Source organism: Mercenaria mercenaria, chromosome 9, assembly GCF_021730395.1.
Source record: "Mercenaria mercenaria strain notata chromosome 9, MADL_Memer_1, whole genome shotgun sequence".
Classification (NCBI taxonomy): domain Eukaryota; kingdom Metazoa; phylum Mollusca; class Bivalvia; order Venerida; family Veneridae; genus Mercenaria; species Mercenaria mercenaria.
The window spans coordinates 42,357,573-42,382,592 of NC_069369.1; the positions used below are offsets into that span (position 1 = coordinate 42,357,573).

Sequence of the window (25,020 nt, forward strand, 5' to 3'; positions counted from 1 at the left end):
AATGGTCATAAATGTGGCCTCTAGAGCTTTTCCTTTGATTTGACTGTGTGAACTTGTTTTTGACCCCACATGACCCAGTTGCGAATTTGACTAGAGGTCATCAAGACAAACATTCTGACCAATTCTCATGAGTTTCAAACTTTAACTGTGGACTCTATAGTGTTAACAAGATTTTCCTTTGAAATATAGCAATTTCTGTAATATCAAGGGCGAGTAACTCTAGTCCTAATGGTCAGATTTCACTCATAATCGAACTCATCTGAGATTTTATGCTCATACACATTCTGTGTAAATATGATTTGGATTGCAGAAGGAATGAAGGTGTTATGGTGTAAACAAGGTAAAATATAGGGATTTTTGCAAAATCAAGGGCCCATAACTCTGGTCCTACTTGTCTGATTTTGTTCAAAATTAAACTCGTCCAAGATCTTATGACAATACATATACTTTGTAAATATGTTTTGGATTGGTGAAGAAATGAAGGTGCTAGAGTGTAAACAACATAAAATACAGTAATTTTTGTAAATCATGGGCACATAACGCTGGTCCTACCAGACCGATTTTGCTCATAATCGAACTCATCCAAGATCTTGAAGTCATACACATTCTATATAAATATGATTATGATTGGTGAAGAAATGAAGATGCTAGAGTGTAAACAAGGTGAAATATAGCAAATTTTGTCAATCAAGGGCACATAACTCTGGACATACTGATCCGATCTAGCCCATAATCAAACTCAAACAAGGTCTTGTGACCAAAAAACATTGTCACCAAGTTTGATTAAGATTGCTTCAAAATTGTGAATGCTAGTGTAAACAAACTAAATGTGAACGAATGGACGGCGGTCATTCATCGATCCTAAAAGCAAGATATAATATAAAAAGTGGGAAAGATAGTTATGGTTCTTGTACATTGCACTTTTCCTCAATGCCTTCTTTTGTATTCAGCTTTTAGAGTTATGGCCCAGAACACTTAATTTGATATAGGGGATAATTAAAAAAGGTGGAGTTGTGGTTCTTGTACACTGCACTTTCCATTTGTGTCCTCTGTCATTGTATGCAGTTTGACTAAATTACATTCAGCATTTGATAATTATGCCCTAGACGAGTTAGTTAAATCAAGAGAGATAATTCAAAAAGTAAGCAAGGCAGATCTATGACTTTTGTACAATGTAGTTTCTCTCAATGTCCTGTATTATTGTGTAAAAATTTCAACAAAATCCCTTCTGACAAGTTAAGAGTTATTTTCCAGACAACAGTGTTAAAAGTGAATTTGACTAGGGAGACGCAATTAAAAACAAAGCAAGATAGAGTTATGATTCTTGTACATTTCTCTTTTCCTTTGTATCATGTAGTGTGTATGCAGTTTGAATAAATGTCCATTTAACAAAATCCCTTGAATATTTCCGAAGTTGTGACTCAGACAAAAGGTGCCTGGAAACAGACAGAGACACAGACAGACAGATGGACAGAGTGGTTATTACAGGGATTCCACCAAAAGTAGGGGCCCAGTAACAATTTTAAACTACCTGCAACATAACAGACTATAGGCAAATATCAAAGTGCAAAGCTATCTAGCATTTCATGAGAAAAACTTTCTTACTTTGGACCATGCTTCCTCATTGTCTGGTTTCATAAGGTTACTAACTGTCTCAAAGAAATACTGAAAATTAGGAAAAAACTAATATAAGGTAAAGGTAATACTCAAGTAAAATCTAGAAGATCCTTTGAAAGCACAGAATGCAACCAAGCACAGTAACGGCAGGCTTGGTTAATTCTGTCTGCTAAGAGGTACTGAACTGTGCAACATTCCTCCCCCTCTCCTAGTACAGTCTTAAGCAGAATTACATTTAGCATAATTACATGTTAAATTGACTACATGATCAAAAACACTAGAAAATATAACCACACACAATGTGTGTTAATGCTGCAGATAGTTTTGTGGGAAGTACAAATCTTGACAGTACCTTTCAACGGAATAAAGCATACAGCAGAAATGTTATCTAATACTAAATTGTGTACATCTGTCTGTATATATTTCTGTTTTCTGGACTGACATGTAGTAGTGTATGTAGAACTGGGATCCCGTGCGATCAGAAAAAAGATGGCCACATATACCAAACTGTTTGACTTTGTCTGAAGGTCACAAAAATACATGTCACCAGTCCGAGATCCGCAACTGGACCGATCTATGACGTCATCAAAATGGCAGCCAAGTTTGAAAATATAACTTTGCATATTTCATAATTTATTTAAGTTACACAGCAAAACTTCATCTTATTATCTTTGGTTTTCCATCCTAGAATATTTGTGGACAATGTAATAACAATATTGAAGATATAAACAATTAAATAATGTGAAATAATCAAAATATATATTACCCCACCCACTTTATTTCAACAGATTATTTTCTTGTTGAATATATTTGTTTGGTATATGCTATACCATTAAAATATACAAATATCATCATATTCCAATAGAGTTGTAGCTTTTTATGTGTACTTTAAACTATCTCAAAGTTATTTCGATATTTTTTGTAGCCTGTAATGGAACAAAGCTCATTCTCTCCATTATCACATACAAGTGGTCTACCATGGCTCCCTAAACATTCGTCTTGGGATTTTGACGAACCTCCTAATGGATGAGAATGATTCTCTGCCACACATGAACGTTATTCTGTACCAATTTGCTGGCCCAGCATTCGTATTGCGTTGAACTGCACAATGATTGTAAACATCCGCACTTAATTAAATGCAATGATCATAATTCCTGCCTTTCTTCTAATGTTTCTTTTCCTGGTAGATATGTTTATGTTGATAGAAACCTTTCAAAAGTTAGGATTAATAGTTTCCATAGGATCTCAAAACTTTATTGAACAATACTGGAGTCTTTAAACAATAAACTTTCCATAGTCCATAGTTTCGATTGTTACTGTCATTTTAGAGTATGTCGGTCATTTTAGCCCAGTCTGTGGCAAGCATTTGCGAGATGGAAACTTTTCATGATATGCATCACGACTGGGTGATGAAACATTTGCCATCGTCTGCCATTCTGAGTAACTCTTGAAAGTTCTGGGATAATGTTATCAATGGTCAAGGACTAGCACAATATTTAATAACAATTTTGAACCGTTCTATGACAGAATTCTTGCTATCAAAAGTGTCTTTTTTGAAATCACAATTGTCAACGGCAAAGAACACATGGCGACCAATCACAAAGTGTCTTGGAATATAGACATCCTAATAAGAGAACAGTTGCTGTATATTATTATTAGCTATCTGATTCTGATGGGCTAAAAGTAGTCTACTTAAATATATAATCCATGTAATAAGTATTTAAGTTCTGTACTTCTTGATGTTTAATGAAGAATACACCGACTGCAACCTGTAAATGTTATTAGTTATGACCACCACAAATAGCTGTAGTAGGTTTGTGGATGTATACGTACATGTAAGGGTCAAGCATATAAGATTCTGTGACGTGTTGAGAATGTGACTCTCCATGACATGTTAAAATTGTCACTCTCGCTTTCCGTGGAAGGACTCAGAATCAACCAACATAGAAAACATCCCGTCTGTAGAATGCCCATAGACAAGCAAGGTTTTTCATGGAAAGTGCATGGAATTCCATGGAAAGTATGTTTCTGACACTATAAAATGTAAATCCCTGGAAATGTTCCATGGAAAAGTGTCCTGTGTTCCAGGGAAACTCTGGAAAGTTTCCAGTCATACAGAAAGTTGCATGGAAAATGTCCCTAAACTAAAAATGTATATGGAGTTTGTATGGAAAAAATCCCTGGACACTGTAGCATTTGCAAATATATATAACTGATAACAGCTGGATATTTTGATCAAGATAAAAAACCAATGAAAATGCAAGCTTCTGAAGTAGCCTTGTGACCTAAAAAAAAAAAAATCCCGATTTTTCTGGTTGTTTTCCTGTGATCTTTGCAAATTCTGTGAGCTAAAAAATAGTCAGATTCACTCTTGTATTGTATATGTTTCTATTCTCATAACATTCTAGATATTCCTATCAGTAACTAATTGTACTGAAGAAAATTGCTCATGAATACAAAAAATTTGAATGTAAACAGGAAGTGCTTTGTTCATGTTGTTAGTGGCACATGGAATGGAGCTGAATATTGTGTAACTGGAAACTCTAAAATGCTTTTAGAAGGACATCAGGTAAATACATTAAACTTTCTAATTTCAAATGTAATTCAAACCTTAGCTATAATATGTCACAGGACTAGAAAAAAAATATAGACTGAAGCAGGAACTTTATTCATCTCAATGGCTTAAACTTTTACCTCGTTACAGATAATTTTTGTTCAGGTATATGTGAATGATAGATAATTATGCTTCTGTAGCAGCAGTTTATCTAATACTTGATGTCAATTTTCAGTACATACTGTAACTTAGGTAATTAGTAACTTAAATCAGTTTGAACCATGACTTAATTACAAGAGTGCCTAACCATTTTAAATGTTATAAATTTACCTTTCATAAAAGGGTGTACATATAAATATAATCTGAAAAGTAGATCCCTCGGAAGCACCGAGAACAATGCAAACAGTGAAAATTGCAGACTCGGTTTGATTGAGTCTGTTCATGAGCAGTAATGGAAAATGCAACACTGCCCACGCCCTCTAGCACCGGCTTAAGCAGTATTCAATCTTCAAATCTAAATGAGTTGAAATCAATGATCCCGAAGGACCAGAAAATATAACAACACTGAGATGAAGTCGGGGCGACTTTTTACGGCCGCCACACAGCACTTAACACCCGCTGTTGTGAAGTAAATATAATCTGAAAAGTAGATCCCTCAGAAGCACCAAGAACAATGCAAACAGTGAAAATTGCAGACTCGGTAAAGTTTTATAAGTATGTCCTCAACACATATGTATGAACTGATCTGGTCAGAGAAATCTGACTGCTTCAATGACCATGCTACAGGATGAAATTATATCACAGACAGACCTGACAAATTGTACACAAGTCAGAGTTTGAACAAAGAAATTTCTTTTGTTTCTGAGCTACTAACAACATAATTTTTAAGTTAAAACCTGGTGTACCAGGGAATATTTCCAGGGATACCAGGGAATATTTTCAGGTGTACTAGGGAATATTTCCAGGGATACCAGGGAATATTTCCAGGTGTACCAGGGAGTATTTCCGGGGATATTATGGCATATTTCTAGGAATACTAGGGAATATTTCCATGTGTACCAGGGAATATTTCCAGGAATACTATGGAATATTTCCAGGTGTACCAGGGAATATTTCCAGGGATACTAGGGAATATTTCCAGAAACATTAACAGACAAAACCTTTCAAATTTTCCATGGAACACTGGATTTATTCCATGGAAATCTGTTCCAGTACTCCATGGAATAATTCCATGTACTTTTCCATGGAAATACCTGGACATTCTACAGACGGGATGCATAAAACAGGTATGGATTTCCCAAGAAGATCTTGATTATCAGCAGTAATTGTTACTGATCCTGTAAGTACCAGCCTGAGGGTTGAGTATCATTTTTCCCTAAAGAATTTAGCTGTAGAGGAAAGCTCTTGTATGTTAACTCCCTGAGGCCGATATGATAACATACCTGCTGCGGCGAGATAAGAATTACCACTTGACATCGAGAAAGATTATCTGATCTTATCATAATCACTCTCGCATACAGTCAATTGAAATCATGCAGGAAAACATTAATAACGTGGGAATAAATAAAAATAAACTTACAAAACCTTTGAATTTTGAAAAAAACAACACATTATTCAATTTTGTCTGTAACTTGTACCTAAATATATTAATATTTTCACTTCGAAATATTCAGTTTTAACATACCTAATACATTTAATAAATATCAGAACATTTCTTACCTTTTTCAAATTTAAACATATTGAATTCCAATAAATATAAATACATTATTAACACAGAATATTTACATCAGCATTACTTGAAATTTATGTCCGTTTTTGTATGAATATAGACGATTTTTATGTATAATTTATTTATGAACATGTACCCGAACGTTGTGTGATATAAGCTGAGAGCTTCTGTAAAGTACAGAGAAGTGATATTTAATTAATTTTTGAAGAATTATCAAATTTACAAATATGGCATTTGTGTATATTAACACACATTTTTTTATTTTATGTAACATATTTTGTTGTGTTAATTTTATTCATTTGTAAAGTTTGCGATGTACGTGTACGAATATTTCAACCTTTTAAAACTTTTTTTATGGGACTGATATGTCAGAATTAGAATGGTAATGATTATTTTCTTCATTTTCAAAAACATCACTTGCAGACGACATTATTGTACTCATGAAAAGTCAAATACAGTTTAATGAAACAAAGTGCAGTTCGTCTTTTCTATTTCCTTTACATGACCGCGTAATTACAAACATTTATTTGAACAAGGGAACTAATTATCAATTCAATTAATAACTAAAACATCTAAGAAATAGTACCCGGTATGCAAATTAATTTTGCTTTTGTAAGGATCATCAAAAATTAACAAGTACATGACGCAATCAGCATGACCTCGGTTCCGCGACTATACTCGCCAATCGCCGTCCTGGGGAGTCCTGATAACGCGCTTATAGTCGGATATCGACGCTACAGGGGTAGAAAATACAACGCCTTTAGTCGCATTTCGGCCCCAAGGAGTTAACATTTCTGTCCAAAAACTGAATTGCTATCTATTAGTCTCATTGACAATAGATTGGCATATTTTGCGCTTATAGCCGAATTTAAACGTATTTGAAACATTGTAAGACTTTTTGATTGCTGTCTGTAATTTTTCACCCACAGAGCATTTGCCTCTTTCAACAACTAATATTTGCGATTGCCTTTCTTGACAGAAAACAAACATTTTTATAAAAGGATCATTATAACTTATGAGTGTTTGTTTATTTTCAGTCACATTTTACTCTGTTGCTGTAGCAACAATAATCGTTTCTTATCTGATTTTAGCGCGATCCATTTTGTCTATACTGACGCAGCTCTATCACAAATTCTTTATGAAGATGGAAAGTCAGTCTATGTCTAAGAAATCACAATCATCATATATTAAATGCGCTCTCTAATGGTAGAAAAGATTGTTGCATAAGCGCTAGGACACATTTTGCCGCCGCACGTTTAACATATCATACATAGTTTTCATATCGTGCAAAGTTGTGTTACTGTGGCTTAGTGTTGTTATGATCAGACATTTTGATACATCTTTACAGGTACAAAACAACATTACAGAGAAGATATATCAACAAACAGAAGTTAAAACATTGTCAAGAAAATGTTAGAAGTAAATTTATTGATGTGTTTCATACAGAGGCTTAAACATTTCTGAAATGATTGTAAATATGTCAGTTTTCACTGAATGCTGCATATATTTTACGAAAGAGCAATATTTCATGGTTGAAGGGTTTCGAGACACATCATTTTGAATGGGTCAATAGCAAAGATATATGAATATCACAAGAACAGCAAAGAAAGTAGAAAGTAACTTCTAAATGCGAAAGATAAATCAGATATAGTTATACTCTTTTATTCTTTAGTTATGATCATTTGTGTTAAATAGCATGACAAGAGATCACTAGAAAGAAAAGAGCTCTCTCATTCTGAAAGATTCGTGAAATAGTCCAAATGCAGAATTATATTACAATATATTAATATACAATTTTTGAAGGGTCTTGAGTTCAAGTCCCTGCGAGGTCATGGTGTTTTTGGTTTTAAGTTTTTCTAATCTATTATTACTGTTTTCAACTATGTAAGACTATTATAATTATTAGATAATTATCAACAGGTTTCTATTTTTGATTTACATTTAATTACGATGTAGCATAGAAATTACTTCACCAAAGCTTTTGTTTTATTTCACGTCCCTTTAAAGATGTAGTATGCTCACCTTTTACATAAATATTTCACCATTGCATATTGACCTAAATCTAGAAAATCCTAATTGAACATCATTACCTTGGCTTAATATATAAACTAACTGTGTATACTGCAATCACAATTAAATGTCTATAAAGTAATAACCATTTGTTTCAAACACAAATTTCCAGATTTTTAGCAGCGTAACATATTCATACTGTGTTTATTTACACATTAATTAGTATGTAGTATTTAAACCTTACACACTACCGTTCATACTCACAAACATGTTTTTGTTATCATTCCATAAATCATATGCTGTAATTGTTCATATATTCAAATATGAGATTTGGGCATAATATATCTTTAATATTGTATAAATGACGTCCTTTTTATTCAAAATAACATAATGCTAAATAATTATGTATGTGTACGATGTAAACTACAAAAACCCCTCACTTTTAGCATTGAAAACAAACAACTCCGATCAATCATTTGAAGAAGATGACAGATTTAATTTTAAAAAATGGCCGCCGTTTTGATGATGTCATAATTCGGCCCAGTTGCAAAATTCAGACTGGTGACATGGCTTAGATGAACTTCAGACATTACGGAACAGACTGGTATATGTCGCCATTAATCTTTTTTCCAATCATACGGGACCCAAAATATGGCTCTAAGCGAACACACTATATAGTTAGGTGCTTACAAAATTTTATAATGCATAGTATGAGAAAATCCTGACTTTGTAATATTGATATGAAATATAACACCGGTATGTGTGATAAATGAAACCATGTCATAATTACCTGAGTATTGTTGTCTGTGACATTTTTTGTGTTTTCAACAACAGAAACAATGTCCCTCAATATTACAGTAACATTTTCAATGACATTACCATCCACATCATAGTCTGTTACTCTAGTTAACACTTCTAAAATGTCCTCAATATTGTTTGACACATCTTCAGAGAAGTTGGATATCAAATTCAGCTGGAAAAAATCAAACAAATACAAATATATTTGCTATAAAATTTGTATAGTATTTCTTGCATCAACAGCAAAATCCAAACATTTTATTTCCTGTACTGCATACTGATACTGTTATTTTTCTGTAATAGTCACCAACAGTGACAGACTGCTGGTTTTAGTAAAGTAAAATATATGGGAGATTCAACACTGGTACTGACCGACAATTGATGCCCAATCTTCAGTGGTAAATTGGACAGAACTTATATATCTGATTTTTGTTGTTGAATTTAACGTCACACATAATTACAGTTCATTTGGTGATTTTCCAGCTATTCATGGTGGAGGAAGGCCTCAGGTGACCCTCCAGACAATATTGTGTCACGGGTGGGACCATCCAGACAATATTATGTCATGGGTCGGACCCTCCAGACAATATTGTGTCACGGGCGGGATCTGGAAACAACAGGACCATGATGGTCCTGAATCGCTCACCTCTTCCCACATGATCCAGTTTTGAGTATGACGTCATTTTTTCTATTATTTGACATAGTGACCTAGTTTTTGAGCTCATGTGACCCAGTTTTGAACTTGACCTAGATATTATCAAGATACCAATTTTCATGAAGATCCGTTGAAAAATATGGTCTCTAGAGAGGTCACAAGGTTTTTCTATTATTTGACCTATTGACCTAGTTTTTTAAGGCACGTGACCCAGTTTCAAACTTGAACTAGATATCATCAAGGTGAACATTCTGACCAATTTTCATGAAGATCCATTCAAGGGTATGGCCTCTAGAGAGGTCACAAGGTTTTCCTACTTCAAGACCTATGACCTAGTTTTTGATCGCAGTTGACCCAGTTTCAAACTGGACCTAGATATCATCAAGATAAACATTCAGACCTATTTTCATACAGATTCCATGAAAAATATGGCCTCTAGAGAGGTCACAACGTTTTTTCATTATTTGACCTATTGACCTAGTTTTTGATGGCACGTGACCCACTTTCAAACTTGACCTAGATATCATCAAGATGAACATTCTGACTAATCTTTATGGAGATCCATTCACAAGTATGGCCTCTAGAGAGGTCACAAGGTTTTTCTATTTTTAGACCTACTGACCTAGTTTTTCACCGCACATGACCCTGTTTCAAACTTGACCTAGATATCATCAGACCAACTTTCATGAAGATCCATTGAAAAATATGGCCTTTAGAGAGGTCACAAGGTTTTTCTATTATTTGACCTACTGACCTAGTTTTTGATGGCACGTGACCCACTTTCAAACTTGGCCTAGACATCATTAAGATGAACATTCAGACCAACTTGCATACAGATCCCATGGAAAATATGGCCTCTAGAAAGGTCACAAGGTTTTTCTATTATTTGACCTACTGACCTAGTTTCTAAAGGCACGTGACCCAGTTTCGAACTTGACCTAGATATCATCAAGATGAACATTCAGACCAACTTTCATACAGATCCTGTGAAAAATATGGCCTTTAGAGAGGTCACAAAGTTTTTCTATTATTTGACCTACTGACCTAGTTTTTGAGGGCACGTGACCCAGTTTCTAACTTGATCTAGATATCATCAAGGTGAACGTTCTGACCAATTTTCATGAAGATCTTGTGAAATATATGGCCTCTAGAAAGGTCACAAGGTTTTTCTATTTTTAGACCTACTGACCTAGTTTTTGACCGCATGTGACCCAGTTTCGAACTTGATCTAGATATCATCAAGATGAACATTCAGACCAACTTTCATACAGATCCCATGAAAAATATGGCCTTTAGAGAGGTCACAAGGTTTTTCTATTATTTGACCTACTGACCTAGTTTTTGATGGTACGTGACCCAGTTTCGAACTTGAACTAGATATCATCAAGGTAAACGTTCTGACCAACTTTCATGAAGATCTTGTGAAATATATGGCCTCTAGAGAGGTCACAAGGTTTTTCTATTTTTAGACCTACTGACCTAGTTTTTGAAGGCACGTGACCCAGTTTCGAACTTGACCTAGATATCATCAAGGTAAACATTCTGACCAATTTTCATGAAGATCCATTAAAAATTATGGCCTCTAGAGAGGTCACAAGGTTTTTCTATTTTTAGACCTACTGACCTAGTTTTTGATGGCACGTAACCCAGTTTCGAACTTGACCTAGAATTTACCAAGATGAACATTCTGACCCATTTTCATAAAGATCCCATGAAAAATGTGACCTCTAGAGATGTCACAAGGAAAAGTTTACACACGGACAGACGCACGGACGACGGACACCGCGCGATCACAAAAGCTCACCTTGTCACTTTGTGACAGGTGAGCTAAAAACCATCAACTTTACGTAAGCCAGCTAGATGGCTTCCTCACATGAAAAATTCTACACCACAAGTGAGGCTCGAACCTACATCAGTGAGAGGCAAGTGATTTAAGTCAGCTACCTTAACCACTCAGCCACAGAGGCCCCCTTTGAATATCTGAATAATATAATGTGATCGAAAAAGAGACTTGACATGTTCTTAATGCTATTCTTTCCAGTTGTGTCTAAATAGAGACATGTTGAATGCTGAGACAATTTCCACTCTTTCCAGTTATTTTTAAATAAGAACATGTTCAATTTCTTCTCCTCCCAGTTATGTCTAAATAGGGATATGCTGTTAATGCTGAGTCAATTTCTACTCCTTCCAATTATATCTTAATAAAGACACATTGTTAATGCTGAGACAATTTCCAATCCTTCCAGTTATATCTACATAAGAACAAGTTCAATTTATTCTCCTACAAGTTATGTTTAAATAGGGACATGTTCTTAATGCAGAGACAATTTCCACTCCTTCCAGTTATGTTTAAATAAAGACATGTTGTTAATGCTGAGACAATTTCCACTCCTTCCAGTTATGTTTAAATAAAGACATGTTGTTAATGCTGAGACAATTTCCACTCCTTCCAGTTATGTTTAAATAAAGACATGTTGTTAATGCTGAGACAATTTCTACTCTTTCCAATTATATCTACATAAAGACATATTGTTAATGCTGAGGCAATTTCCACTCTTCCAATTAAATCTTAATAAAGACACACTGTTAATGCTGAGACAATTTCTTCTCCTTCCAGTTATGTCTAAATAAAGACATGTTCTTAATGCTGAGTCAATTTCTACTCTTTCAAATTATATCTAAATAAAGACATGTTGTTAATGCTGCTCAAGGCAATTTCCACTCTTTCCAATTAAATCTAAATAAAGACATGTTGTTAATGCTGAGACAAATTCCACTCTTTCCAATTATATCTAATTCTAATATGCTTCTTTCTGTTAAAACACGCTTACACTAAAATGACGTCATGTTAACATGCGATGACGTCAATTTTTTGCTGCGACCAAGAATGAGCAACTATATTTTATCTACTGTTTTAGATTAAGTGCATATTAGAATCGAAATAATGTATATCAAATTCGTGTTTTACTTAAATTAATACACTCAAAATCGGATATACGTCGCCAGAATAATTCACTAGGGCTATGCCCTCGTGAAATTATTCCGCGTACGTCTAACCTATTTTCGTGTATTAATAACGTTAAAACACAGTTTTACTATACATTATTTCTTAAATAAAGACATGTTCTTCATGCTGAGACAATTTCTACTCTTTCCAATTATATCTAAATAATAGAAATTATTTAATGGAAATAATTTTGTTTATTTATTTTGAGAAATAATCGTGTCGTCTTTGCTAGGCAATCCATAATACTTGGATGAATTTGGCTCCCGTGTTATATGGACGTTTAACATACTCATGTTTATTGAACCGAAAAACAGTCCTCTGACAAACCACTATTTAACTGTCAGGATCACGTGCAACTTTCTCAGTTCAGTTGTTACTTATGACAGTACAAGTTGAAAATCTTCTTTCCTACGGTATCATTTCAATTTTAATAAAAGTTATTGGCATGCCACGTGGTAGACGAGGAGTGGTTCGGGGTGCAGGCCATGGTAGAGGCCGTGTCATCGGCAGACAAGCTACAAGGCAGCTAGAACAGGACAACCGTCCAAACACCAGAGGACAAAAGCGAACGCCAACCAATTAGACGCTGAGACGCCGGAAACTAATGCTGAGGGCTCCAAGGCTGACACTGATGGTGGTGGCAACGTTTTACTTCAGGAAAAAGCCGGTGTGTCTAATATTATTGATTTTGAGAAACTTATTTTAGATTCTGGTATTATTCCACCCAGTAATTGGAACAGTTCTTCTCCTAGAATTAGTTCTGTCACGGAGTGTGACGGTGCAAATGACCAAAACTTACAAACTTTAGGTAGTAGTCAGAATGGTTCTATCCTTAGTAGTTCTATCTCGGGGTGTGGCGGTGCAAGTGACCGAAACTTACAAACTTTTCTCATTGAGGCATCAAATATATTACCTGCAAATGCAAGAACCATACAAACCACTCCTCTTGTTCATTTAGCAAGTGATGATTTAGCCGCTCATGTTCCATCGCCCCTAAAGTAACAAATATACAAATTTATGCCTGATGCTAAAAGGAGACGTTGAGCTTTCAGAATTCTGCAGGGGTAGCCTTTTTCAACTAACTGCCGACAGACACATAGAATCGGTGCAAAAAGAATGTAAAGATAAATTAACTTCTGTCGAAAAATGGACAGACGTCTTTATCATATACACGTCAATTTACCAGTTGAGTCACCCAGATAAAGTACATGAAATGCTTCATTACATGTACAACATTAGAGAATGTGCCATGTGCCAAGGTGGCTTTGCTCAGAGAACGTATGACAAACAATTTCGTCTACATGAGGCAATAACACCAACGTCCTGGTCGCATATAAATAATGAACTCTGGTGGCGGTGCATGCAGGTAAAAGACGTCCAAGCGCCCGTCCAATCAAATATACGTAAATACACTTGCAACAACTTCAACAACGGTTACTGCAGATGGTCAAATTGTAAATGTTCTCACTCCTGTGCTCAGTGTTTTGCACCTCACCCTGAGATTAACTGTAACCCAGTTTCGGTCAACAATCAAGTCGCAAACTCTGGGGCCTCAAAATACGTTTCGCTCAAGTGGGTTTCGTAGACCATTCTGGGGTCGTGGAAGGGGACAATCCAACGGGAAGTAGAATCAAAAGGTCGGGTGCAGAACAGATCACTTATTTTGACATTTCAAATATAGCAATGTCCCCCATTAAGCTAGAAGTCTTAAAACATTTTTCACATAACTATGATAAAAGTGAAGCAGCATTTTTGATAGAGGGTTTTACTAAAGGGTTTTTCATTCAATATACGGGACTGAGATTCCCACGAGATTAAAAAAACTTGGGATCTACATTCTTAAATCCCAATATAATAGAAACTCAAATAACAAAAGAGTTAAAGGCGGGGTGAGTCACAGGTCCATTTGTTCAACGCCCACTCCCAACTTAAATTGTATCGCCGATTGGTCTTGTTCCAAAAAAAACTCCCGGGGAATTCCGAATGATTCACCATTTGTCATACCCATCTGATGAGTCAATTAACAATTATATTGACCCGGCTGTATGCTCAGTTCAATACACTAGTTTTGACAAGGCTGTCAAGTTAATGCAGGAACTGGGGCATGACTGCAAGTTATTTAAAGCAGACATCAAAAGTGCATACCGTCTGATACCTATACAACCGTCAGATTTTGAGTTATTGGGGTTTTGCTTCAATGATCGTTTCTACATCGACAAGCCACTTCTTTTCGGGGTGTCTATTAGTTGGATTACATTCGAAAGATTTGCCAGATTTCTAGAATTCTGCATAAAGTCGAAATTAAGATCGGGTAAACTGATTCATTATCTAGATTATTTTTTAGGAGGCAATAAAACATCGACGCTGTGTACCGAGGAATTAACCATTTTTAAGGATACGTTTTCAGAACTAGGTGTACCTTTAGCCGATGAGAAAATGGAAGGCCTCACGGAGATACTTGTATTTCTTGGCCTTGAACTCGATTCAACCAAAATGACTATCAGAATGCAAGTTTAAAAAATTCAGGAGGTTGTATAGAAAATAAAAGAGATTCTATCCTATCAAAAAACAACTTTAAAAAAAATGCAGTCTTTGACAGGCTCTTTGAATTTCTGTTGCAGAGCTATCTCCGTGGGGAGACCTTTTTCTTGTCGCTTGATAAATTCAATTTGCGGGTTAACAAAACAGTATCATCACATTAGAGTTAATCAGGAGATACACCTAGATTTAAACATGTGGCTGGTGTTCCTTCAGAATTTCAATGGCATATCTGTCTTTCATGACAGATATTGGGTTACAAATGAAGATGTGCAATTATTTTCAGACAGCGCTGGAGGTACAGGTCTCGGATTTGGGATATATTTCAAGGGTCATTGGTGCCACGCAAAGTAGCCAGATTCATGGCATTCACACGGTCTAATATCCGATATTACAGCCTTGGAATTATTTCCAATTCTAGTGGCAATGTTTATTTAGGGATCCGACATGGTGAATAAAAAGATCAAATTTAACTGCGATAACATGGCAGTGGTTCATATCTTAAATAAATTGTCCCCGAAATCAGAAAAGGTGATGTGCCTGGTCAGATTTTTGACTTTGAGATGTCTTCATCTTAACATTTTGATAACAAGAGATCACAGAGTGATCTTGGCGCCCACCAATGTGCCATTTTTGAGTGTTCCAAATTTCAAGACTTATTGACTAGCTCAAGGTCAAATTTTCATTTCCATACACAACACTGTGCATGTGGTCCAAATTCGAAAGCTGTAGCTTGAGAAATGTGAAAGTAGGTCACTAGATAAATTTCAAGGACAAAGTTCTTTGTACACAAAACTATGCATGTGCATCAAGTTTGAAGGCTGTAATTAGAGAAATTTGAAAGTAGGTCACTAGGTCAATCTTAAGGTCAAAGTTTATTTCGGTATACAAAACTATGCAAGTGGTCCAAATTTGAAGGCTGTAGCTTGAGAAATGTGAAAGTAGGTCACTAGGTCAAAATCAAGGTCAAATTTCACTTCAGAACACAAATCTATACATGTGATCCAAATTTGAAGCCTGTACCTTCAAAAATGTGAAAGTAGGTCGCTAGGTCAATGTCAAGGTCAAAGTTTGTTTCGGTACACAATCCTATGCATCTGGTCTAAATTTGAAGCCTGTAGCTACAGAAATGTGAAAGTAGGTCACTAGGTCAATCTTAAGGTCAAAGTTCATTTCGGTACACAAAACTAGGCAAGTGGTCCAAATTTGAAGGCTGTAGCTTGAGAAATGTGAAAGTAGGTCACTAGGTCAAAATCAAGGTCAAATTTTATTTCGGAACACAGAACTACACATGTGGTCCAAATTTGAAGTCTGTACCTTCAAAATGTGCAAGTAGGTCACTAGGTCAATGTAAAGGTCAAAGTTTGTTTCGGTACACAAAACTATGCAAGTGGTCCAAATTTGAAGGCTGTAGCTTGAGAAATGTAAAAGTAGGTCACTAGGTCAAAATCAAGGTCAAATTTCATTTCGGAACACGAAACTATGCAAGTGGTCTAAATTTGAAGCCTGTACCTTCAAAAATGTGAAAGTAGGCCACTAGGTCAATGTCAAGGTCACAGTTTTTTTCAGTGCACAAAACTACGCATGTGGTCCAAATTTGAAAGCTGTAGCTACAGAAATGTGAAAGTAGGTCACTAAGTCAAAATCAAGGTCAACTCATGTCAAGGTTCATCTTGCCACTCAAAACCATACAATGTCATGTGGTCCAAATTTGAATGTTGTAGGTTATTGACAAGAAGATTTTAAAAGCTTTTCACTATATAAGTCTATATGAACCATGTGACCCCAAGGGCGGGGTCATATTTGACCCCAGGGGAATAATTTCAATAATCAACAGTAGAGAACCACTAGATGATGTCACATAAAAAATATCAAAGCCCTAGGCCCTGTGGTTTTGGACAAGAGGTTTTTCAAAGTTTTTCCCTATATAAGTCTATATAACCATGTGACCCCCGGGGTGGGGCTATATTTGACCCCAGGGAAATAATTTGAATCATCTTGGTAGAGGACCACCAGATGATGCTACATACCAAATATCAAAGCCCTAGGCTCTGTGGTTTTGGACAAGAAGATTTTCAAAGTTTTCCCTATATAAATCTATGTAAATTATAAAAATAAACAAAGGGCCATAACTCACTCAAAAATTGTTGAACCAGTCTGATTTTCAGAGGGACACAACTAGGGTACCAATACATCATTCTGACAAAGTTTGGTCAAAATCCCCCCAGTAGTTTCTGAGGAGATGCGATAACGAGAAATTGTTAACTGACGGACGGACGGACGGAAGGACGGACCAAGGACACAGAGTGATTTGAATAACCCACCATCTGATGATGGTGGTGGGCTAAAAACTCATCATGTCCCAGGTTGTTTTAATGGTATATGCGATGCTTTGTCTCGCTTTCAGTTGACCAGATTCAGGGAATTAGCACCAACTGCAGATTTCGAACCTTACCAGGTCCCAGAATTCCTCTGGAACATCTTCGATCTAGAGCTAGACAACTGCCTCATACAGGAATTGCAACTAATTCTGTCTTGACATAATTATAATACTGCCATCCGGTCTTCTGAAAACTTTAGACAATTGTATGCACTTTCAAAATATTGGCCTATTCCGAGCCAACATATAATTTTGTTTATGAGTTTTTGCTTCGAGAAAAGGTTTTCACCCAAAACTATTACTACATATGTGGCTGGGTTAAATTACTTCCACAAACTTTTGGTTTTATGAAATGTCTAAGGTTTTTGTTACCAAGAAATTGTTGGAAGGTTGCCATAGAAACCAAATTACTTGTGACAATCATGCACCACTGACTAAGCCCATAATAAAATTTGATTTTGGTTGCCATCTGTGAAAAACTCCCTCAAATTTGTTAAGATAATTATGAGACAAAATTATTCTTAGCTCTTTTTACATTAGCATACTTTGGCCTATTCTAGATGCTTCCTGTAAGGGGCAGACAGAAGGCCCAGGACAATAGTCAGACCTATCATTTATCGGCAACAAATATGCTATTATCAAACTTCGGCATTTCAAAACAAACCAGGGAGGAAAACCTATAGCACATTTTCAGATTACAGGTATAGTAGACGCAACTTGACCCCGATGGTTGACCTTTGTATTATAATACATAAGGAGGCACAACCTACTATTGAAAAGGAGTGTACGTGAAACACTGAAACACGAGCTGCATGTGAATGTGGAAATATAAATTTGTGAAATTATAAATTAGTGTATTGGAAAGTTTTAACTGATCAAATGTAAGTATACATACTTTGATAATGCTCTGTAAACAAACTAATTCCATATAAATATACATTGCTACCCTAACCACCCTTTATTTCTACAATGAAATAATCGATATGAATAATCAGCCGAAGGTCAACCATCGCGGTCAAGTTGCGACTACTATATTACAGGGTTTTATCAGGTCATTCTAAAAATAGACACAGGGGCTGATTAGAGAATGTGCTATTGTATTGAATAAGTCCTATTTGCCTGGTGTGTTCATTATTAAGATTTTGTGACAATACGCCCTAAAAGTGGAAGTGTTTTATTCTGCCACAAAGATGGCACACCGGTAACTCTATAGAGCTCAGTTTGTTGCCGTTTAAGCTAAAAGTGTCAACGTATGTCGACTTCGGGTGCCTATAAATCTCATACTTTTAGAATTGGTAGGGCCACTGATCTAGCGTCTCAAGGTCATTCATCATAGGTCGTTATGAAACTTGGGAGACTCCCGATTGTTATAAACTATATATTTGTACTTAAGTGTTGTTCTGTTGGTACCATGACCATCATTGTAAAATGTCTGTAAGACTCATCTTGAATGTTTGTTATAAATGTATTTTTAGTTAAAGGCCCATAAGGTTTTCATTTATAATAAATGGCTACACAGTTGTTTGGGAAAATGCCAGTTATGGATTTCTTTCACAAGATTTAATTACATGTTGAAATATCCATATAAAGATGGGAAATTTTAGACCGACTGAAAACCATTTAGATTTTTCGTCTTAAGAAGTGAGATATGTTTTAAAGGCTCGAAAGGCCTTTGTTTATTATGTAGCTGCCACCCCTTTTTGGTTTGTTCATTATGAATAATAATAATATTCATTTTTACTTAAATCTATTTCTGATAGTTGTTTTCCCCTAGTATTCGTCAAAGATTTGAATACTGATTAACACAGAAGGAAGTATTATTGAATCCATTGTTTCTGATTACCCCCCTTTCTGAAGTTCATGTAGTGATTTTTTCTTACCGTGTAATTATACTTGACATCTGGTTAAAGCCTCATAGAATTTTCTAACATTGTTACCTCCATATTTTTAGACATCTGGGTGTTGGGGGACTCAATATCTACTGGGCCGATGAAAGAGCGAAACGGATGGGGAAGGAAAATCTTTCTTTACCGACTACGACAGTGGCATAGTTGGCAGTCAGGGGTTTGGGCTGGCCAACCTTCCGTCATGCAATTGAAACCCAGATACAGGATTGATATATTACCTAGGAGAGTCTGGAGAGGGGCATCTGGGTTGAAAGCAATTGAAGAAAAACAAAAATGCATAAACAGACTTGGGCCGCCAGATAGTCCGAAAGTCGGGGAGGAGTGATGTCATAATACCTGACACTGATGTCAAAACAAACTTCTTTCGTAACGATGGCGTTCACTTGAATGATGTTGGATGTGAATTTTATTTAGATTATCTAAAGGATGCCATTCTTCGAACTAGAACTGTCACAGGAGTGACTCATACCCCCACCATACAGTCTTGTCACAGAAGAATGGCAACCATAAGAAATCTTAAAAATACTTAGTCTTTGGAGTACTTCATCCTGGGCTTCCACATATAAGTAATACTAGTATAAAAAAAAAAAATGAAGGCGTTAGCCGAAACGTTGATGAGATAAAAAAAACTATACATAATACGTGTTGTTGTTGAAATACCTATCGTAATACTAGTATAGTAATACTAGTAAATATAAAAAATCTCTAATATTAGAGATACACTAAAAGTGAATATAAAAAAGTGTCTTACCAACCCATGTTATCACAGAAAAATGTATTTACATTTTACATACGACTTATAATAAAAAAGTTAGAAAAATACCTAAAATATTGAAAATCTAAAAAATAGGATTTCTAAAAATAGACTAATTTCTGGAATTTAAGGGAAGAAACTTAGTACAAAAGTTAAAAAAAGGTTACTTCTCTTTGGCTCTAAGCCAATCAGAATGAGATATAGTGAAAATAATCAAAATTAACCTTAATTTCTAGGTAAAAGGGGACACAATTCAAGAAAAATTGGTGTCAGAGTTATGCACCTTGTGTCACATGATGTGGGTGATGAGGTGGAACATCTATTTTAAGTCTGAATCAAATCCATTCAGTAGTAACTGAGATATAGTGAAAATACATCAAAATTAACCTTAAATTCTAAGTAAAAAGGGGACATAATTCATGAAAAATTGGTGTCAGAGTTATGCACCTTGTGTCACATGATGTGGGTGATGAGTAGGAACAACTATTTTAAGTTTGAATCAAATCCATTTTGTAATAACTGAGATATAGTGAAAATACATCAAAATCAACCTAAAATTTAAAGTAAAAGGGGACATAATTCATAAAAAATCTATGTCAGAGTTAAGCACCTTATGTCACATGATGTGGGTGATGAGGTGGAACAACTATTTTAAGTTTGAATCAAATCCATTTAGTAATAACTGAGATATAGTGAAAATACAACAAAATTAACCTTAAATTCTAAGTAAAAGGGGACATAATTCATGAAAACCTGGTGTCAGAGTTATGCACCTTGTGTCACATGATGTGGGTGATGAGGTGGAACATCTATTTTAAGTTTGAATCAAATCCATTCAGTAGTAACTGAGATACAGTGAAAATACATCAAAATCAACCTTAAATTCTAAGTAAAAAGGGGCATAATTCATAAAAAATTAGTGTCAGAGTTATGCACCTTGTGTCACATGATGTGGGTGATGAGGTGGAACACCTATTTTAAGTTTCAATCAAATCCATTTAGTAATAAATGAGATATAGTAAAAATACAACAAAATTAACCTTAAATTCTAAGTAAAAGGGGACATAATTCATGAAAACTTGGTGTCAGAGTTATGCACCTTGTGTCACATGATGTGGGTGATAAGGTGGAACATGTATTTTAAGTTTGAATCAAATCCATTTGGTAATAACTGAGATAATAGATTTCGGGACGCGACGGGACGCGACAAAACTGACTCCTATATACCCCCCTCAAACATGTTTGGTGGGGGTATAAATATGTGAAAATATAATAGAATTTTGGGGGATAAATTAAAATTTATTATGGCAGAAAAATTCTATTGACCGGAAGGTGATCGGGCATCGGTTATTGCAGATTAACTTTTCATAACATTTTTGTTTGGCAACATTTGTTAATTTTCAGATTATGGACTTTCTCTCTTTCGTCGTTGGTGTTCAATTACGTTCCCAATGGGAGATGGGTGTCTGTGGTCGGAGAATTGCGTCAATTGCAATGCATTTGGTGTGCATGTTACCGTGGCATACCCTAGCTGTGGTTGACTTGAGTTGCTTCTAGTCCGTTGTATTTGCTGCTTTGCGTTGCTGTTTTGAGTTCAGCATCAATTAATTGCATCTTTGACTATTAATTGTATACAATGCCATTTACCACTTTAACTGTAATTGACTCGTGTTGCTTCGGGTCACTAGGTCTGGCCCTTATAGTACTTGGTAAGACCTAGCTAGCTTTGCTGTTTTACATAAGGCGTCAGTATAGCGCATATTACCATACTGGCACCACTGATCCGGTTGTGTGATTGTTGGTCCTTTCTTCTCTACGTTGGTAGTGGCATATATGCCATATTTTCAGATGGTCAATAAGGGAGATTTGCCTCAACATGGCTTTTTTTTAAGGGAGATTTGGGTGAAAATAAGGGAGACTTTAATACGCTCATTTTTTACGCACTAAATAGCAGTTTTCATAAAAAAATCATTGAGTTTCGTATATTGAATTGAGTGGAGCCAACAATTGTGTACAGAATGCATGATTATTACTTATAGCACTTTACTTAATCCAAGGAAATTCAGAATTCCATGAAAGATTGAACCAGATACTTTGTTTTTGGTTTTTATGTGTTGATGCTTTTGCATCTGGAGAGAGTGGTCTTTTTGACATGTTTTAGCATACAATACTCAAAAGATTGCGGAGAGATCATGTCAAAACAGTCTTTTAAGGGCAGTCATTTCTTTTCAGAAATGAAGTTGTTAAAACAACAATGAAGGTCGTTCTCTTGCTGGATTGTCCATATTTAGATTAAAACTACATGGTACATGTACTGTACTGGGAATTCTTCTCCCATTAATTATTGCAACATGACAATATCACAAAGGAATGTCAATCAATTTTTATAAACTTGCAAATTCCTTAGGGCAGTATGAATTGCAATTTATCTCATAAAATTTACTTATCCGAGTTTATGTTTGTTCGAAATTCTCTTTAGTTTCTGACATGAACTCGCCAATTTTTGCTAAATCATGGTCAATTTTTTGCATGTTGTTTAAATTGAAAAGCATAAACTCGGTGTAAGCACTAAACTGTCTCATCCTCCGATCGCTCGATAAATATTGAGGTCAGCGAAAACGAAAGTCTCAAGAAACAAGGGGATTATAAAAAACTATCAAAATTAGGAAGACTAGAGTACTGATTTCCGGGCTACTCGATATGGAGTTTCAAGCATTTTATGTATTGTATCCTTCTCTACATTGGGTCCGAGATACGATTTTTCGACAGATGACTTTTTTTCTGAAATTATTTTTTCACGGGAGATTTTCATGTCCCAGCGTGAGACTGGGAGATATACTGAAAATACGGGAGAAAAAGTCTCCCGGCGGGAGATATGGCATGTAAGTAGTGGTCTCAACTACGTTCCTGTTGAGAGGAGAGGCCTGCAGTTACACAATTGGTTGGACTCTTGAGGTAATGCGCTGGTGTGTCTTGGATGCTGTTAGCCACAAGGGTATCAGTTTGCTTGAGTAGCTTCAAGCCCTTGCATTGCATTACACTTTAAAGTAAAGGTTTTTGTTAACAGTGTTGATTTGCCAAATGCACCCGGTCTCCTTACGGTCGATGGAACCTATCGGTCGGTAGGACCTTAAAAGCCCACCCTATCGACTGACTTTCTCGATATATATATATATATATTTTGCCAATATATATGCCAACCTTTTTATATATTATAGGAAATTAATGTGATATAGTCGTGCGTGCGTGTGTTCGGGTTTAACGTCTTTTTCAACAATTTTTGAGTCATATAAACGATGGTGTCTACTTGTAGCAGTGAGCACATTGCCCAACTTTATAGTGCTGCCTCACTGGAATATCACGCTGTAGACACGTGGCATGATACCCCACCCAGTCACATTATACTGACACTGGGCTGACCAGTCCTAGCACTATCCTCTTAATGCTGAGCGCCAAGCGAGGAAGCTACTAGTACCATTTTTTACGTCTTTGGTATGACGCGGCTGGGGATCGGACCCACGACCTCCCGCACTCGAAGCGGACGCTCTACCACTAGGCTACCGAGGCGGTTATGTGATATAGTCATCACTAGATGAATAATAAATATTGAGAATGTTGCATGTCTTTATCTTTATTTCAAGTAATCTTAAATAAAGACATGTTGTTAATGCTGAGACAATTTCTACTCTTTCCAATTATATCTAAATAAAGACATGTTGTTAATGCTGAGACAATTTCTACTCTTTCCAATTATATCTAAATAAAAACATGTTGTTAATGCTGAGACAATTTCAGTAGTGACATTTCAATTATATCTAAATAAAGACATACAGTTAATGCTGAGACAATTTCTACTTCTTCCAGTGATTTCTAAACATGAAATTGTTATAGAGTTACCAACATCCCACACCTAGGGATATTTTTCACAAAACATAATACAACATCCCCTTGAAAATAAGGGGCAAACATACTAAAATGACTATCAATCATAATTATAATATATATATAGTAGAGAGAATTTATACGAACTAAATCACCAACACAATATACCAGACCAACTACGGCAAAGCGCCTAGCAGTAAAAATGAACACGCACATGTCACAGCAAGTCCACTAACCCAACAAGATTAGTTTTGATGCTGTTTTATATATGAGCCCAAATGGTACTTCACATTCGTACTGGTTCAACATTTGCATATATATACTCAAATCTCTGTTTTCATGTCTTTCAAATCAGTAGTGACATTTCACAAATCAGTAGTGACATTTTAGTCTGTTTAATTGATTAGGACCAGAGAAGCTATATTTTCTCTCTGTGAAAGTTAACTGGATCGTGAGGATACATTGAATATATAGAGATAGTTTGCATTAAGGGATATAATTAAATTCAGAACAGCTGACTTTCCCATACTTGAGATCCCCTAGCATACAAGTTCGCATTATAAATTATCATATAGTAGAGAGAATTTATACGAACTAAATCACCACCACAATATACCAGACCAACTACGGCAAAGCGCCTAGCAGTAAAAATGAACACGCATATGCCACAGCAAGTCCACTAACCCAGTAAGATTAGTTTCGATGCTGCTTTATATACAAGCCCGAATTGTACTACACATTCGTACTGGTTCAACATGTGCATATATATACTCAAATCTCTGTTTTCATGTCTTTCAAATCAGTAGTGACATTTTAGTCTTTTTAACTGATTGGGACCAGAGAAGTTATATTTTCTCTCTCTGAAAGTTAACTGGATCTCGAGGATACATTGAATATATAGAGATAGTTTGCATTAAGGGATATAATTAAATTCAGAACAGTTGACTTTCCCATAGCTGAGATCCACTAGGATACAAGTTCACATTATAAATTATTATAAAGTAGTGAGAATTTATACGAACTAAATCACCACCACAATATAATAGACCAATTACACGGCAAAGCACCTAGCAGTACAAACGAACAAGCACATGCCACAGCAAGTCCCCTCACATGCCACAACAAGTCCACTATCCCAATAAGATTAGTTTCGAAGCTGCTTTATATACAAGCCCTGTGTGGCATTGGT

General features: G+C 35.7%; 1 protein-coding gene across 1 annotated transcript in view; it reads right to left on the reverse strand.

Annotated features, from left to right (window-relative positions):
• The window catches only part of LOC123546994 (adhesion G protein-coupled receptor L2-like), a 448,877-nt gene that overhangs the window by 137,182 nt on the left and 286,675 nt on the right, over positions 1–25,020 (reverse strand). Inside the window, exons 12-13 of the mRNA XM_053550531.1 lie at positions 8,701–8,883; positions 1,606–1,665 (exon numbers count right to left, since the gene is read on the reverse strand). Coding sequence (XP_053406506.1) covers positions 1,606–1,665; positions 8,701–8,883 — 243 coding nt within the window. The remainder of the gene's footprint in view (positions 1–1,605; positions 1,666–8,700; positions 8,884–25,020) is intronic.